The sequence below is a fragment of the Grus americana genome, chromosome 2 (genome assembly GCF_028858705.1).
Source record: "Grus americana isolate bGruAme1 chromosome 2, bGruAme1.mat, whole genome shotgun sequence".
NCBI lineage: Eukaryota > Metazoa > Chordata > Aves > Gruiformes > Gruidae > Grus > Grus americana.
In genome coordinates this window covers 162,906,174-162,924,239 of record NC_072853.1, presented here as the reverse complement: position 1 = coordinate 162,924,239, position 18,066 = coordinate 162,906,174, and the positions used below count along the sequence as shown (strand labels likewise).

The 18,066-nt window shown below is 40.0% G+C and overlaps 1 protein-coding gene across 1 annotated transcript in view; it reads left to right on the top strand.

The window, feature by feature from the left end:
- The first annotated feature begins 1,401 nt into the window (after positions 1-1,401).
- LOC129202298 (sodium channel protein type 5 subunit alpha-like) overlaps positions 1,402-18,066 on the top strand; it is a 35,816-nt gene continuing 19,151 nt past the window's right edge. Inside the window, exons 1-12 of the mRNA XM_054814810.1 lie at positions 1,402-1,656; positions 2,657-2,775; positions 4,388-4,495; positions 6,096-6,224; positions 7,022-7,113; positions 7,987-8,208; positions 11,685-11,742; positions 12,413-12,554; positions 13,053-13,250; positions 14,179-14,358; positions 14,893-15,294; positions 16,040-16,169. Coding sequence (XP_054670785.1) covers positions 1,402-1,656; positions 2,657-2,775; positions 4,388-4,495; positions 6,096-6,224; positions 7,022-7,113; positions 7,987-8,208; positions 11,685-11,742; positions 12,413-12,554; positions 13,053-13,250; positions 14,179-14,358; positions 14,893-15,294; positions 16,040-16,169 — 2,035 coding nt within the window. The remainder of the gene's footprint in view (positions 1,657-2,656; positions 2,776-4,387; positions 4,496-6,095; positions 6,225-7,021; positions 7,114-7,986; positions 8,209-11,684; positions 11,743-12,412; positions 12,555-13,052; positions 13,251-14,178; positions 14,359-14,892; positions 15,295-16,039; positions 16,170-18,066) is intronic.

Sequence of the window (18,066 nt, the reverse complement as noted above, 5' to 3'; positions counted from 1 at the left end):
ACTGAATTCCTGTTGTATCTGGGGAGAAATGAAATGGCGTTGCATGGCGGGGGAAGATACAGGGAGTCAGCACACAGGCGGTAAAATTATTTTCAGTCAAACAAAGCCTCTTGATTCAGACTTTGTGTTTTCATGGGATGTTGCATGTAGTGCCTGGAAAGGAAAGGTGCAAGAGCTAGTCATCTGACAGTTGTTCAGCAAGAACAGCTTAAACTTTCCAAGATTAAGCTCTGACTGCTAGTTATGGAATCAGCTTTGAAGGACACATTGAACTGGTGGTGGCAGCTTCTGGATGGAAAGACATGGCTGCGTGCCTCTAATGTGATCTTCTTCCATGCAGACTCAGCAGTGATCCATCCTGGGTAAAGTCCTTGACCAGATGGGATCGTTTCACAGTCTGCAGTGGCTCAGTAGCTCTGTGACTCGGTACTGAATCAACAGTGTCTTCCTAGAAGTCATAATCAAAGAAAATACTAGAGGGAAATTTCCTTATAGAGCTTTTGAGTGAGTTTAGAACAAGAATGCAGGTCTAGATCATCTAACTCTGTGTACCATTGTCATTTTTTTCACTGTCAATATATGTGCATTTCATGGACTTGCTTTGAAACTTTTCACAGTGTTAAGGTAGAAGGTTGGATTCACTGTCCTGACAAAGTGTGGACTCAGCATTTAGCTGAATGGATCCTATCCAATATCTGACCATGATTCTCCACTAAATAATGCAAAGTATTTTTCTAGTATAATCTCACTTTTTTTTTCATTCTGACAAGCAGGCATAAAATATAAACTTTCTGCTTGATACTTGTCAGATCATGCATTTTTGTCCACCATGTCAGTCAGTACTGACTGTATGGGTCATGAGTTCAATCTTCTGATGCTTGGACACTGCTTGTTCCTGTGCTGACACCACCAGGATGTGTTATCTGTCTGAGTAGTTAGATCTGCACTAGTTAATTTAATACTTGGTCCTTCTGTTGCAGGCACAACTACCACATATTTGATGTTGTTGCAGTGTGATGGTTTTTACTGTCCCATTTCCAAATACTGGGTTAACCCAGTAGCTTAGGTTTTTTCTGAACAATAGCTCAAGGGCATTTAAGATAACAAGTGTCTTAAATGAGGTGCTCTAAATATACTCTTAAGTTTATAAAGGTCTATCCACATCCTATCAGATACACATACTTTAAAAAAAATACGGAACACGCAAAGCTATTGATCTTTTTTTTTTTTTTTTTTTAAGAAGGTGATGGCTCAGAAATGTTATGTTATTAGCCACGCATGGGCAATGAGTTAATGAGTTGTTTAATTTTCATAACTTACCCACTTTGGAGTTACTTGACTTCCTCTCTACTTGTTTCTATTATTTGGACAGAATTAGTGACAGGAAGAGAAGAAGGAACAATGGCTGAGTTCTTACTACTTGGTACCAACAACTTCCGTAAGTTCACTTACGAATCCTTGGCTGCTATCGAAAAGAGAATTGCTGCCAAGAGGAATTGTCGAAGAAATACTATAGACCAGAAACCTGAGGAGAAACCACGTCCTCAGCTTGACCTAAAAGCTTTCCAGAAGTTACCAGCTCTCTATGGAAATCCTCCTCCAGAGCTCATCGGGGAACCACTGGAGGATCTCGATCCGTACTACAAAGATCGTAAGGTTAGAGCCAACCAAGATGCTGGGATTTTAATTTGTTTTATTGTGTTGCTAAGAAGTGTTTATGTGAATGATCTATCTAACAGTTTTGCTTACATCCCTTTGGAAAAACTATCATCCCTTTCTAGGTTATAATAATGCAGGCGGTTGGCACAGCTGAATGAAATGCTGTAATCTTCTTAAGAGCTTAATTTTGAATTATAGGAATTAAATAATATGAATTTGATTAACATTTGAATCAGAATGGAAGCAGAAGAAATAAAATGGTTAAAGGAAGAAAAGGGGGTTTTGAGTCAGATCTACAAGAAATGATAATAATTTTATAAATTTTCCTAAATTCCATGAAACACTGTGTACCTCTCTGTCTCAATGCTTATGCTTCACTTACATGTAAAATAAATTATCATCTAAGTGTAAAAATTATTTTAAAACATTTACTAATGAATGCTTAAAACCTACTTATTCAAGCTCTATCTTTTAGTCATGAAGTATTGAAGAATATGATTTTCAATAAAGAACAAAGAAATGGGAACTAATCCATTGGAAATTATGCTTATTGCTTGAGAAATGGTTAATACTTTGAACTAATTTCTACAGCCTTAGAGCTAGAGGCTCACTATCAACAATAGAAAGTAATGAAAAAGGCTGCAATTCTTCCCTCCACCTCTGTATATCTTGACTCAATGAGAGGTTAAATTTATTTGGAGGTAATAGTCACAAGCAAGATCAGTTCTGTGCACAACTGTTTGCAAGTCCTAAGGTTTAAAAAAGAAGTTCATACTGAGGATTATTTGCAGCTTGACAATTAATGGGTATCAACTCTTTCATCAGTTTATGATGAAAGGATAGTAAAGTATTACAAAGAGTCTTCCCATTTAAACAAACAGACTAAAGTTAAAATCAAGTTCCTGCTCATCAGTGATACAAGAGGATACAGTACAAAACATGTTCTCTGTTCAACTTCCTGAAAACTTTACTTCACGTTTCTTTATTTTTTTTAAAGGTTTTCATAGTGCTAAACAAACAGAAAACAATCTTCAGATTTACTGCTACACGTGCCTTATGGATCCTCAGTCCTTTCCATCCAATCCGAAGAACAGCAATTAAAGTTTTAGTACATTCATATCCTTTTGTTGACTCCATTTGCTCTCTTTTATAACAAAAACCTATGTAATCCTGTGCTTTTATATTTTAGACTGTTTAATGAATCCAATCTTTTCCTCACTCCAGATGACTTCTAATTATGAATTAACTTAGAAATTATTATTGTCTTTGTGCTCTTGTGCTAGTTAGAAAGAAATAGTTTTGTGACTACTGGGGGTATTGAAGCCTGATTTTCTGCAGATTTGTTTTGAGAATGATCAATTATCTGGTGTCTCATAAACAAGTATCTAATGCTGAAGACTTTCTCAGTGAGAAGACTAATAAGGTCTCTATCTTCTTTCTCATCTTCTGTTTACCCAAACTGTAGGAATTAAATTCATGTGCCAAAGCTGATCAACCATTGGCCAATTTTAACAAAAAAAAAAAAAAGAAAAAAAAAGGCTGAGACAAACACGCATATAAAAGCACACAGAAAGAAAAATTATGCAAACTTAGTTTTTTTAGGAAATCAGATAAAAAAAGATATGTTTGGTATATGAAAGTGAAAATTTTCAGGGATGCTGTTGCAGGCAATGCTTTTGGAATATAAAGGTAATATAGATCCCACCTCATACATCAAATTTAGGGAACAGGAATCACTAATCTATTGCTCCAGTTTGGCACTGAGGAATGAAACCAGAGCAATAAAACTGTCACTTGTGGCTGAATCAGGCCAAGTGCAGAGTCTGCGGCATCCCTGGGTGGATTTTAGGTTTCCAGCCATCTCCTGGGTGCGTGGTGCTGAGTTAGCTGCAATGGGTCTGAAGATGTTGTCGTAGCAGACATCCCTAGAGGAGTGATGCTTCTCATCTGAGGCTTTCCCTGGGCAACAAGTTGGCTGATATTGGCATTTCAACACTACTGGTCCAGCTACTGGGTTTGTGACAGTTTGACCATGCCTAGACCTAAAGCCAGATTTTTTGTGGGGATGGAGAGGGTGAATGGTGGAAAGGTTAGATGTCTTTCCCATGCACATCTACCTCCTGGATTGCTAAAAGATGTGGTATGACACAAGGCATGAGATTCAGCTCCAGGGCCAGGTGCTTGAGCTTAGGTGTCTACACATGAGCTAGATGCCCAAGTTTTCCTTCATACCCTACAGTCAGTAGGTCCCAGAAAGCAGCTGGGCAGCCCCAAGAGTTGGCTAAACATGGGCATCTAGAGTCCTTTGAGACACCTGGAAGTATCCTGGGAGACTTCATGCTGTCCCTTCAGAACAGCGCAGCTCTGCCATTTCAGAGTCAGGTTTGGGCTTCATCTGTGTGACCATGGGCAAGTTTTTAACTTTTATGCTATAAAATGAAACTAAAAATCCATCCTTCCTCCCATGCTTTTAGTGGTTGAGGATCCTTTTATCAAATTTGCAATTCTGAGAGCAGCAGATCTCTAGCCTGTATAGAAGTCCAGATGGCATGAATTACAACATCAGTGTGTTGTCATCTAATATGACTCCAAATCACCAAATAGATGTGCATGCTGTTCTTACATGTGCTTTAAACGCAAACCCAGATACTACGACTATGACTGATAGAAAATCTAGTTGTATTTCTGAATCAATGTCATATTCTTTGCCTTCACTCCCATGACTTACGTTATTCACTTTGTTTATCATGTGCACTATTATAACTAATTGTGTATTCATGGCTCTGACTGAGTCCCCTAAGAATTCTCCATCTCCTTTGTGGAACAGGTATATTGAGTAAGTATCTGTGGGTACGTATGGTTTTTTAATTCTGTAGTTATATTGAATTATTGAGACTTGTCTTGCAGCCTTCACTCAAGACAGTTTACGGGGTATTTAGAAAGAAAGTTGCTTGTGCTAGGACTTTGTAACTTTTTTTTTTTTTTTTTTGCTTTGAGGGAGTATTTTTGTCTTTAAACTCAATATCTACAATAATTGTGGTGTCATAGAAGACAGTAAGTGTAGATTAAGTTCCGCCGTTGAACTAGCTTCATGTCTGTCCTACTGCTCTAGTGTGTTATCCCACTTTCTGAAGTTACTCAGTAATTATTTGCTCTTTATCCAGATGCATTTCCCATTGCTGCTGACGCTGATGAAGCACATCAAGAGCTGCTGTCTCTTAAAATTCTTTTTAATGATATTGAAATGCTGAGTTTTGCTCTAATAAAATGTTCTGTCAGAAGCTCCTGGCCTGCAGGACGCTGCTAGAAAGTAAAGCTCTTTTACCTTTAGTGCTGCCAACACTTGCAATGTTAAATCACAATAAATCCATGCCTTTGTAGTCACACTTAAGCTGGATAATCCCATGTTTTGTGGGGTTTTTATTTTAAAGAATTTTTCAGCTCTCACTTTTTCAGTTTGGCATAAAAATGTTAGAATACGAACCCTGAGAATTCTAACACCTAACGCAGAGGAAAAGATTCCAGAATACTTGGTTTTAAAAATAGCTCTAAAATTGTTTCTGACTATCTCATGTTACATGACACTGAAACAGTTGGGTATGACAAATCCTCATGCAAGCGGGAACAAGACTCTGCATGGTATTAATATACATATATCTCCAGAAGATGCTGGGATACTTCCCTAATTATGAGGGCATAAAGGTTAGATAAGAGTTGTATCTGCTGTTGGCATCAAAACTACTGTTGAAATGCATTTCAATAATAATTTCAGAATACTTCTTTCCAAATGAAAAGGGAAGCGATACGGCCATATAATTTCTTAGTGCATTTGCTGACTACCAAATGAATGCCTTTTGAATTCTGTAGGGAGACCGCTCTCTTGCTGAAAAGATAAGTGCACTCAATATGTCAGAAGAGCTTTTACTGATAATTTTCCATTAATAAGAGTAATTGCCATCTTAAATTGAAAATCCTGTACTCTTGTAATTCTTTAAGTGTTTTAAACATTCTGCACAGAAATGGATGCTGCGTACTCAAAGTAAATAATACACAGGATATCACACATTCGCTTGGCCACTTGAAACCAGAGGCAGAAACAAACTTTGATCTTTATTTTAGCAAGTAGCTGGGAGTTTTGTGTTTCTTAAATTATGAGGACTCACGTGAAAGAGCTTGAAAAAAATTGTCGAACACCAAAAACCCCATGTCACAGGCGTCCACGTTAATACCCGTGCTCAGATTGCAGTTAAATACTGTTTCAGACTCCACATGAGTCAGATACTGATAGAATACCCTGAAATCAACGGCAATCTTTGCATTGCTTCTCTGCAGCGTTGGCTTGGTTTGTTGGCCTAGGCAGTAAATAAAGAGACTCTGTCTCTTCTGTTAATTGCTAATATTGCTGTTTTCCTTCGGCACTTTTCTCCCTTCCTTAGATTTACTTTCACTGGCATTTACACTTTTGAATCATTGATAAAAATATTGGCAAGAGGATTCTGTCTAAACGAGTTCACTTTCCTTCGAGATCCCTGGAACTGGTTGGATTTCAGCGTTATCGTTATGGCGTAAGTGGGAACATGTAAAATACGGATTACCTGCGCTCGAGCGCTGTATTTGAAGTTCTTGTCGCCGTGCTGCAAAAGGCTGGCTGCAGTGCAAAAAAACCCCTCTGGGTCCTAATTGCATCTGAAACTATCATCTCGGACATCGACTCTTCCCCTTGTTCTATCACTCACTGTACGACAACCACGTAAGAGTCTTTCAGGGAGGGAATAGAGCTGCGCAGGGGAAGATATAGTCTGTGGGGAGTGTACGTAAACGGATGCATTTCTGTCAGTGAAATGTAGGAGGAGGGCTGGCAAATACAGACATGTTCATCCTGTGAATGGAAGTGTAAGTTTGAAAATAGAGTGATGTGTATACACGCCAGGACACTGGATTAAATTTGGGCTCTTTATCTCCAAAAATCATAATTTGAGCTTCAGTTTGCAGTAATTAGAAAGATTTTATACTGGTCAGATGCAGTCACAGAAGGGAGATAGACAGAACCAAACGGGTTCAGCACCAGTGTTCCAGCCTGAAATGAATAATTTTGAGTGTTATCTTTGTTTATATTTTAAATACGTGATATTTTAAGATGTTGACACAAAAGCAGCTGTGAACAAGCCAAGAGCTACCTCATAAGGAAACTCTAATAATCAAGAAATGGGTTTCTATTTTATAAGTCTGCAGACAAATCCTTGATATGTCATTTATTAATACTTAAAATATGCTCGGAAGTTGACAGTTAAGAATGACCACTGTAAAGTAATTGCCCTGCTTACTCCCTTCAACCACTTGACATCACATCCTGTCTTTACAGGTTTGTGGGAGCATTTAGTAACTTGGGCAGCGTGTCAGTCCTTCGGACTTTCAGGGTTCTGAGAGCTTTAAAAACCATTTCAGTAGTCCCAGGTAAGAAACTCTATTTGCTGAATATTTTCTGCTACTTACAACTGATTCTTTACTCCAATCAAAATGTTGGCTTTTGCCTTTGCTTTTTCTTTTCCTTTTCTTTTTTTTCCCTTTTTTTCCCTCTATATCTTTCATTGGTTGCAGACACAGCTGAATTTGTGGACACAAATAGTGTTTCAGTCCACCTGGCCCAACCAGAATAAATCAAGCATTAGAAAAAATCGTGTATTTAATTTATTTTCATTATGCTTTTAAAGATTTTGTTAACACTTTATTATGCCAGGTTTACAAATGTTCTTCTAGCTGGTCTATGTGTTATGGTTCAACAGAAACACCTCCGGTGACTGAATGGACTTTATTGTTAATGATCTTACGTCATCCCTGGGAAAACACTTTGTTTTTCACTTTTCCCTTAGTTATAAAGTCAGTGAATTTTTTTTTCTCATGACTAAATACAAATTAAGAACCAGTACGTTGCCCCCAATCTTCTCTTTCTGGTCTTTTTCATCATATTCATTATTGTTTCCAGTGTTTCCAGATTCGTCACAGATTGTCAGTGTTGGAAATTTCATTTGAATTACGCACATTACTCTTTCCAGATAAGAAAAACTAGATTATCTCTGGTTCCTCATCCTTGCCTAAATATCTTACAGGGATTAAAGGAACATTTGCAAATTGTAGGGTCAATCAAATGAGGAAAAAAAAAATATTGTTCTCATATTAATTACTCTCTCATCCAAACTATACTTGCATTGCAAACATATTTGCCACATATTATCCAGTAATTTTGGTACTTTGGTTGCTATAGATTGTTTTGGCTCAGTTAAAGTAGCAGTTTTTCATTCTTTTTTTCTCTGTATATTGTCTTCCTAGGGCTCAAGATCATTGTAGGGGCACTTATCCAATCCGTTAAGAAACTTGCCAATGTGATGATCCTGACCGTTTTCTGCCTGAGTGTCTTTGCCCTCATAGGTCTCCAGCTTTTTAAGGGCAATCTGAGACAAAAGTGTATCAGGAACTCTACAGTGGTCAACGGAATACCTTATTTCCTTAACAAAACATGGGACTCCTATGAAATGTTTGCTAATGATACAGGTAACTTTCCTCCTTAATTCTTTTTTAGATGATAGTATAGACACCTAGGCATGCATGTGTAACCGCTGCTGTAAATGGTATTGATGTTTTGATGACTTATATTTTGATGAGTAACTACCAGATAATGGCTTTCAGATTGCCAGAGCAGCTTGCAGGCATCCAGGAATGCACCCTTGCCCTTCATTATAAGAAACAGCACTCCCAAATTTTCCAGTAACATCCAGCTCTGTTTCCCAGAATGATACGACAATAACTGAAATACGCATTAGCTCATTCTCTGCTGTAATTCCCCAAAGTTTACTTTTTACTACGTGCTGAAGAGTCTGTACATCTTCATTTTGCTGCCCAGTGAATTACTCTTCAGCTTGAAATAGAAGAATTTGTTTAAAAGTAGAAGTTGCTTTCTTCTTCACATCATATGTATCTTATTTTATGTCTTATAAAAGATACATACAATATATAGCTTTCATGTATATGTCTTGACTGAAGCTCACGATGGAAGCATAGAGCAGAGATCTGAAAATGCACCAAAGCATTCTTACAGCAACAGCAACTATAGGATGCAATTCAGAAAGGAAAAGCCTTGTGCCAAAGGAAAAGCCTCAATATACATGAAAAAATACACTGAAAGTGAACAATGTCTATGCCAGAAATATGAAGAAAGCTTCGTCGCTGAAGAAAACCTCCACCAGTGAGTTCAGACATAGCAGCAGTTATACAGGAGAAAAGCATTGTCCCAGGGGAAATGTCGAAATACATGAAAGAGCCACACAGGATTGCTGCTCGTACCCACTCCGTGTGGAAGATTTGTTCAGACAGGATTTCTTTAATAACTTCACAGTCCAGAGGGAGAAAGTCTTTGTATAAAAGATTTTTGAGGAAAAACTTTTTGCAAGACACTCCTGCACCTACCAAAAAACCACACATAAGAACAAAGTCATTTACATATACGGAATGTTGTAAAAATCATAACAGAAAGCAAACTTCAAAAGAAACCAGGCAGTGACTAGAGTAGTACACGAGAGACCATGGATGTGACAAACTTTGGCTAAAAATACTAATTTTCTGTGCTGACGAAACAGGAAAGAAAAATATCTATGGTTTGGGATTTATTGTTTTGGGGGGGGTTTGGGGTTGGGTTTTTTTTGTGTGGTTGGTTTTGTTTGTTTTTTTTTAAATGCAGAACATTGCAGCTGGATAAAGGCAATGGCCTAGAGAAAGTAGGGCTCAAGAAATTAAAAATCCATGTTGCTTCATAAGCTTTATCTTGTTCACATCCTATGCCATGTATCTTGTGCACAGGGTGATTTGCAATGATGGCAGAAGGAATAGGAGTGCCCAGACAGCTTTAACGAAAGATAGATTACTTTCCTACAGGATTTAGGACTTACAGCACTATATACCCAGTTTTTTATTAAATGATTTTTTTGTGTATTTTTTTATGGGCTGCTTTGGTCCTGATTTTGTGGGAAGTTCCCATCTCCGACATGGAGAATTGTAGAATCACAGAATCACAGACTAGTTTGGGTTGGAAGCGACCTCAAAGCCCATCTAGTTCCAACCCCCCTGCCATGGGCAGGGACACCCTCCACTAGACCACGTTGCCCAAAGCCCCATCCAGCCTGGCCTTGAACACTTCCAGGGATGGGGCATCCACAGCTTCTCTGGGCAACCTGTTCAGTGCCTCACAACCCTCACAGGAAAGAATTTCTTCCTTATATCTAACGTAAATCTCCCGCCTCTTAGTTTAAAGCCATTACCCCTTGTCCTGTCACTCCATGCCTTTGTAAACAGTCCCTCTTCAGCTTTCCTGTAGCCCCTTTAGGTACCAGAACGTGCTATAAGGTCTCCCCGGAGCCTTCTCTTCTTCAGGCTGAACAATGCCAACTCTCTCAGCCTGTCCTCACAGCAGAGGTGCTCCAGCCCTCTGATCATCTCCGTGGCCTCCTCTGGATTTGCTCCAACAGCTCCATGTCTGTCTTGTACTGGGGACCCCAGAGCTGGATGCAGTACTGCAGGTGGGGTCTCACCAGAGCAGAGTAGAGGGGAAGACTTACGTTCCTTGATGCTTCTTTTGATGCAGCCCAGGACACAGTTGGCTTTCTGGGCAAGTGCACACTGCTGGCTCATGCTGAGCTTCTTGTCCAACAACACCCCCAAGTCCTTCTCTCAGGGCTGCTATCCATCCATTCTCCACCCAGCCTGTAGTTGTGCTTGTAGTTAACCCCACTCATGTGCAGGACCTTGCACTTGGCCTTGCTGAACTTAATGCAGTTTGCACGGGCCCACCTCTCCAGCCTGTCAAGGTCTCTCTGGATGGCATCCCTTCCCTCCAGCGTGTTGACCACACCACACCGCTTGGTGCTGTCGGCAAACTTGCTGAGGGTGCACTCGATCCCACTGTCCATGTCGCCGACAAAGATGTTAAACAGTGCTGGTCCCAGTACCGACCCCTGAGGAATGCCACTCATCACTGGTCTTCACTTGGACATCAAGCTGTTGACCACAACTCAACTACATATTGTTATGATTCTCTGAAGCTCAGTCACTGAATCTTCTTAAAAAAACTTTTTGTCAGTTGGCAGGAGTGGAGCTAAACAAAATTTGGGTGGAAAGTAACCCAGATAGTGACTCATTCCTTTATGGTGTATTTACATGGTACAGTACAGCAGATACTAAAGATTCCTGCTGGCTCCGAATCATGCAGACTTACCTGATGAGCACAGCTGAAGTTTGAGAAGCACCAGGAAGACATGAGACCTCCTTTGCATCTGTGATAATAAACCCACATCTTAATGGGGCTAATAGCTATTAGCACTAAAGCTATTACTTTCAGTCTGCTGCTAGCTCAGGCATCAGAGTACCTCATGGTAAGAGAAATAAGGGAAGAGGTGAAAAAGGGCACAGCTCCAGCACCCTAATGGACAAATCTGTATTTCTCAACTAAGCAGGGTTAGGACCTGCTATCTGGCTCAGCAGAGCAACAACGTGGCATGGTCTATATCCACACTGCCAAATACTTTTTTTTTCCTCCTCAAAACCCCAAGTGCTGTTTATATGCTCTCCTGGGGAAGGCTAATTGCTATGAGCCAAAACTGTGCCAGAGTTTGTGCTAACGATTACAAAACCAAGGACTGTGCTTGAGCCTGTGCCCTCCAATTCTTTGCTTTATGCAGATGTGGCCAAAGTGATAGTATGTTTAAAAATTTCTGGTTTAAAATTCTGAAATTTGCGCGTACACACATGCATGTTTATAAATGAGGACAGGGCATCCTGAAATCTGGTGCAGTCACTGTGAGCGTGGGAAACCTGTCTCTCTCACTTTAGTGCTCGTTTCATATTTGTTACACAGCAACTTGTATCTGTGTGCATATACGCTCACGGGTCACTGATTACTCATCACTACACATGTTAAAGGATAGAGGATTCAGGCTTGAAAGTGGTTTGGTTTTAATATTTTTTCCCCTTTTTTATAGCATACTTTGCTAAGAAAGGGGGCACCTCAGATATTTTGCTATGTGGTCCTGGTGCTGGGTAAGTGCACTTGTTAATATTTCTTGTTTGGAAGTTTTCCCTGCCTCACTGCTTCTGTATTTGTGCAGTCATAAGAGGTGAAAGCAGAAATTCCAGGCTTTCCCTGAATGCAGAGACAGGAACACAGAAAACAAACATACAGTAAACAGTCAGACAGTTTAATACTTTTAGAGAATGAAGCATGAACCTGCAATTGGCTTATTTGGTCAGGTCTCAGTTCCTTCAAGCCCTTCAAGTGCTGTCTTTCTCTTCCCCACGGATGTACAAGAGAACTGAAAAAACGAAGGATCTCAGATATAGCGCAGGACAGACTCTGTCCTCTCTGTAAAGGCTCATGAGTGTTAAACTGGGGAAACAAAACGTGGATTTTGGAGGGCAGGTTTGGGCAAGGAGGGAAATGTGGCTGCTTTGCAGTGAGGGTCAGGGGATGAAGATTGGTGATGAGGGAGTTTTCCTGGGCTGGGGGTCTACTCCAGTCTCTCTTCTTCCTTTGTTGTTGGAATGCTGCTCTTTCCATCCCACTTTCCAGCCAATACTACCTGGAGTAGAAAATTGGTTTGCAATCTAATGAAATGCAGAGCTGAATTATAATCAGAACTCTCACACACGCTGAAGTTTTCCTTGAAATCTGCATGGTTAAAAGAGCTCCACTTTTTATTATTACTTCTAGGATCTGTCCTCCAGACTATGTATGCTTGAGAATTGGGCCAAATCCTGATTATGGTTTCACTAGTTTTGATACGTTTGGCTGGGCTTTTCTTTCCTTATTCCGCCTGATGACCCAGGACTTGTGGGAGCGTCTGTACCAGCAGGTACCATCTTTGTGCATAATTCAGAACTGGTCTTCCAGGGAGAGCAATAGACGAAGCAGAAAATGTGTAGAGAGGAGAAGAAACCTCAAATAAAAGCAATAGCTGCAAGTCATTGAGCCTACATCCTCCTTTCTCCCTTCCAGTAAGCTGTGACCCCTTGAAAGGGGATGCTGAAGTGCTTCCCAGCAATAGTCCTATCACCCTGCTGGTTTAGGGACTTTAAAAAAAGTACTAAAAGAGTCCTGTATTGTCCTTTAAAAATATAACAATGACTCCTCAGTCGTCCTCATGGGGTATACAATCAGTGATTCACAGGCGATGGTATAGGAGGAGGGAGAAGGAAGGGGAAGAAGGGCCAAGGAAGGTATATTTCCATTTAAGCTTCCTAAAACATTGTGTCTAGGAAGCTGAGTGCTTCTAAAGAATTTCAGACACACATTGAAAGCCTATTTGGTATTTTATATGGTAATTTTTATCTCTGGGGTGTGTTACTTACAGACCCTCAGGGCTTCTGGGAAGGTGTATATACTCTTCTTCATGCTGGTCATCTTTCTGGGCTCATTTTATCTAGTCAACTTGATTCTGGCTGTAGTAACAATGGCATATGAAGACCAGAACAAGGCCACCATTGCTGAAACAGAGGCAAAGGAAAGGAAATTTCGGGAAGCCATGGAATTATTACAGAAGGAGCAGGAGGTATGTAAATTATTTCCTTGCAAGCACTAGTCTCAGTGCTCTGTTGTCAGTCACATAAGAAAATGCATCATTCCCTGTAGACATCTGTATATAGTAGTCACTCATGGGAAGAGGAGCAAGTGATAACTTATTGAAAGTAGTGATTCCTAGAGATACAGGAGTCAGTCCTTGTTCAGCTGTGTATTTTTCCCATGAAACAATGAATTTTGCTGTGGAGAATGAGCATTAAAAGCTGCTGTTACTGTATTTGAAAATCTGGGAAATGTAAAATTCAATCAGCTATCAGTTTCCAAAAGAAAATGTAGGGTTTTTTTTATTTTTTGTCCCATTTTATCATTGTGGACTGCTGAGCAGAGAAATATACAGTAATTCTGTTGATCAACTGCATTAACATCTAAGCTAAAACCTATAGCAGTTGAATGAAAAGTCTCTTGGTAATTTAAATGGCTTAGAGGATTCTGGAAGAAAATACTCCTGTGTTTTGAAAATATTGTCCTAAATTCAGTATGGGAAGGGAAGTCAGCCACGGTGTGGATCCCCAACAAAAAGACAAAATTCTAATACTCTTTGAGCATTTATTTGGGGAAAAGGATATGTTCTACAGCATTATTTTCCATCTGAGTATTTTTATTGTAAGCAAATCTGCCATGTGGAGGAATAGGAGCTATAATGTGATTATTTTGCCTCTGGCAGGCCCAATACATGTGATCACGTAATGTACTGCAAATAGCAAATTGTTCAGTGCTCCATATGTTGGGGAAATTCTCTTCTCTTTCTTTTAGTGTTATCACATCTTGGAAGATTTTAATGAGTTTTGTGAAACACAAATTCTTGAGAGGAAATAATATAGAGCACAGAAGTGTTTTCTTTCTGCTTATATTCAAAGTACCCAGCAAAAATATCATCCTTGTCTTTGTTTTAATTTCAGTCGTTGGCTATTAAAGGAATTGATATCCTGTCAATTAGCTCCTTTGAAGCCTCTTCTCTGTCTACCAAAGAAATCAAAGAAAGAAGCAATAGGAAAAAGAGAAATAAGTCCCTGGGGATAGAAGATAATGAAGAAGAACATTTCCCCAAGTCACAGTCCACAGACAGTCAACGAAAGTTGGTAATCTATTGTCTGAATCTGAGATCCTTACAGCTTTTCCAATTTTAATACTAAAAGAAATTGCTGGAAAGCACAAACCAAAACGCAAACACTGATCACTCTTAAGTCTTTAAAATCAAAAACCTTTTGGGATAAGGAAGAATTCTATGTTAAAATTAATTTGAAAAGGAAATAAATGAAGGATGGAAGGAAAGTTATAAGAACAGATAAAATACATTTTCTATAACATTGAGAAGTAGAAAAAAGTGAATGACTATCAATTTAATTTTTGTGCCATCATTCTCTGTTAAAAATTTCTTACTTAAAATATAAATATAAAGCTTATCACAAAAATAGCTGCTACAGCTGATAGGATTTTATTATCTGCCTTTAAAAATCTAAGCATAATCCTTCCTGAAAAATCTAAATCAAATAAGAGTTTCGGACTTGCAGTCATTTGTAGGAAATGTTATGAAACCCTAAATTTATTGATTCCCAACATTTTCTCTATGTTATTATGCCATTCTCTCTTTATTTCTTTTCCTGGGCTTTCAGTCTTTCCTTGGCCTGGTGTATGGTCCCAACGCAAATCAGGCGAAACGCAGACTTAGCCACGGGAGTGTGTTCAATTTCCAAATACCTGCTTTGGAACTTGATTCCAGAACGGATTTTGGCGATGAGGAGACACGCAGTGCCAGGGAACATGAAATCCAGTGTCGGTCACTGTCGGTCACGCAGATGGGAAGACGCTCCAGCATGCAAAGTCAAATGAGCCACAGCTCTCACCCCGCTACCCCAAACTGTGTGCAGAGCAGCAAGTGGGCTAATGCGGACGACTGCAATGGGGTGATTTCGGTGATGGGGGGAGGAAGCAGCAGGGTGCACAGTCTGGATCCAGTGTCCTCTGAAGGAGTCATGCTTCCACCGGTGATGGAAGACCCAGGAAAAGGTGACGTGGTAAGTAAAAGATATTATTTTAAGTACGCACTTCCTATGATGGTTTCTCCATAAGTGGCAGGTACTTATGGTCTTAAGAGTTTCAGTGAAATGGCAAACAGCGATGTGAAATGAGGTATACCCATGTGGGGGGTTTCTAAGTTGTCAGCAGAAAGTGATTTTTAATACTCTGATGAGTTGCAGCAAACTAGAGTTCATTGCCACAGCATTCCTGTTACAAACTCTATTTTTCTGCTCTGCACAACTTGTACTAACATACTTCTGAAAGCTCCTAATGCTGGAATTACAAGTCACCAAAGAGTCTTTTTATCCCATGCCCTATCCAGGGTGGATCATTTTGAGTAGTACCTGTAATTTCTTTCTCCTTCACAGCACCTTTAGCATCATGCAGAAGCTTTGTCTGTAAGTTCCCCAAGGGGGTAGGGATGCTTTTCTACCAGTTTATCTCTCATCTCTCTCCTTTTCCACTAGTGTCTGGAATCTTTCCTAGGCCTATTTCCCCTCATACACATATTTCCAAGGCTTGTGCTTGCCCTGTTGTTATTACACGCTCGCAGGATCCATTTACTGCGGCGTTATTACTGAAGAGTAGGACCTTCATTCTCAACAGCTATTACATCTTGTAAAAAGGTCCATTTATTTGGCTGCGTGTCATTGTTCCTATTAACTTTCATAGTTACCCATCATCACATCCTACTTCATTTTGTTCCTGTGGTATCTCCCTAATCATGTTTACTTCTTTAAGCAGCCAGCTGTAAATGATGAGAGCAGCATGATGCATTTGCCTCCTCATCTGTCAGTGGAGTACTTTAACGAGGCCCTTCAGAGACAAAGGGCAGCAAGTGCAGTCAGCATAATTACCAGTGTCTTGGAGGGTAAGTGGTTCCTCATTATGGTTATTTCAATCCTAGCATAATGTTAGCATGAAAGACCAAAATGTCAATATATTTCTTTAATGTTAACAGAGATTTGTAGCTGTGTAGTTAGGAATTTCTTCATTAACTTGACTCTGTAAAAAAGAAAAAAAGCATTATCACACAGTCTTTACGTACTGGAATGTATCCTTTGCCTATCGTAAGATCTTGTTTTGTAGGAAAGACAGCGAAGGGGACTGGAGTGAGAGTGGGTGGAAGGGGTTTCTCTACCATCTGAGGTGCAGGACTGGGATACTGTCTTCTCCTCCTGACCCTGTGACTGGTGATGTGTCACTGGCAGAGATATAGGCATGCAGAATCTCAAGAAGTTTATGCAAGCAAAATCAGTTGTAGCAATTTCCGGGTTTTGAATACTTAACCTCACTATTTTATTCCTTTAACTTCCCTTTCCATGTGAATTTTGGGGGATTTTATCACTGATTGCTATAATACTGACTAATAGTTTTGTTGCAATTTCTGAAAAACTTCAGCTCAAATTGTTTAGTTGTTTTCTGGACCAGGAGAACAGAATGCCACCATCAGCTCAGTTTATCTCATATTTGAAAAAATTTCAGGTCCCTGAAAACCAGATTACTACTAATTCCTACTGTGCTTTTATTTAGCTTGAAGTAAGCTCTGGTTTGTTGATGAATTTGCATAGGACTTCAGCAGAGCCAAAAGTATTTTGGAGGACACATTAATATTGATGATGAAGAAAGAAAGGTGTCCTGGTTTCAGTGAAGATAGAGTTAGGTTTTTTTTCTAGTAGCCAGTACAGTGCTGTGTTTTGGATTTAGGATGAGGATAATGTTGATAACACACTGATGTTTTCAGTTGTTACCAGGCAGTTGCAGTGTCTACACTAAGCCAAGGACTTTTCAGCTTCCCACGCCCTGCCAGGGGCACAAGGAGCTGGAGAGCACAGCCAGGACAGCTGACCCAGGCTGGCCAGAGGGATATTCCCGGCCATAGAACGTCGTGCTCCAGACAGAACTGGGGAAGTGAGCCAGGAGGGGGGATCACTGCTCGGAAACAGGCCGGGCATTGCGGGGAGGAGGGTGAGGGTGGTTCTGCAGGTTGTGAGCAATTGCATTTGTGCATCACTTGTTTTATATATTATTATTATCTTCCTTTGTCTTTATCTCAACCCATGAGGTTTTTTTTTTTCCCATTCTCCCCCCCATCCCACTTGGGGTGAGCGAGTGAGCAGCTGCGTAGTGTTTAGCTACCGGCTGGCATTAAACCACAACAAAAGACTATGAGATTTATATTTGACCAACAGGATGAAAATGGCAAAGCCAGAACAACTTCTATCCTGTGTTTACTTATAGAAAATGGAGAGGTGTGGCAACTTGCATCAGCTGGGAAATGGTAGGCATGACCTTTCCAGTAGAAGCGGCCTGAGGCCAAGTTTCAGGCACTGTGGTTTGGATTTGCCTTTATTACAATCAAAGTGCCTGTGGCTGCCCTTGACTTTCTAGACTCGACTCCCTCAACTCTCTAGACTTCCTTAAGAGTCACAGGAGACAAAGAAATATTGGGTGTGATACAGCCAGTGTCCTAGACATCTACCTAAGGATAAGGTGAGCAGTGTCTCAGCTGCTGTATTGACTATGAAGAGCTTCTAGTGTGAGAGGCTGCGGTGTCACCTCTGCATCTTAAACATCCGTGTTTAGTACAAGTCCAAGTCTAAGACAAATAAAACCTGATCCAAAGGCTTTTGAAGTAAGTTCACAAGAATAAATTTTGAATCCAATTTTCTCTGAATTTTATCTTCACCTTTTTTAGGTGGTGTAGGGACTGCATGAATGGTAGAAAGTGCAGTGAAGCTTTGGTGCTCTGTGTGAGATGTGAGATT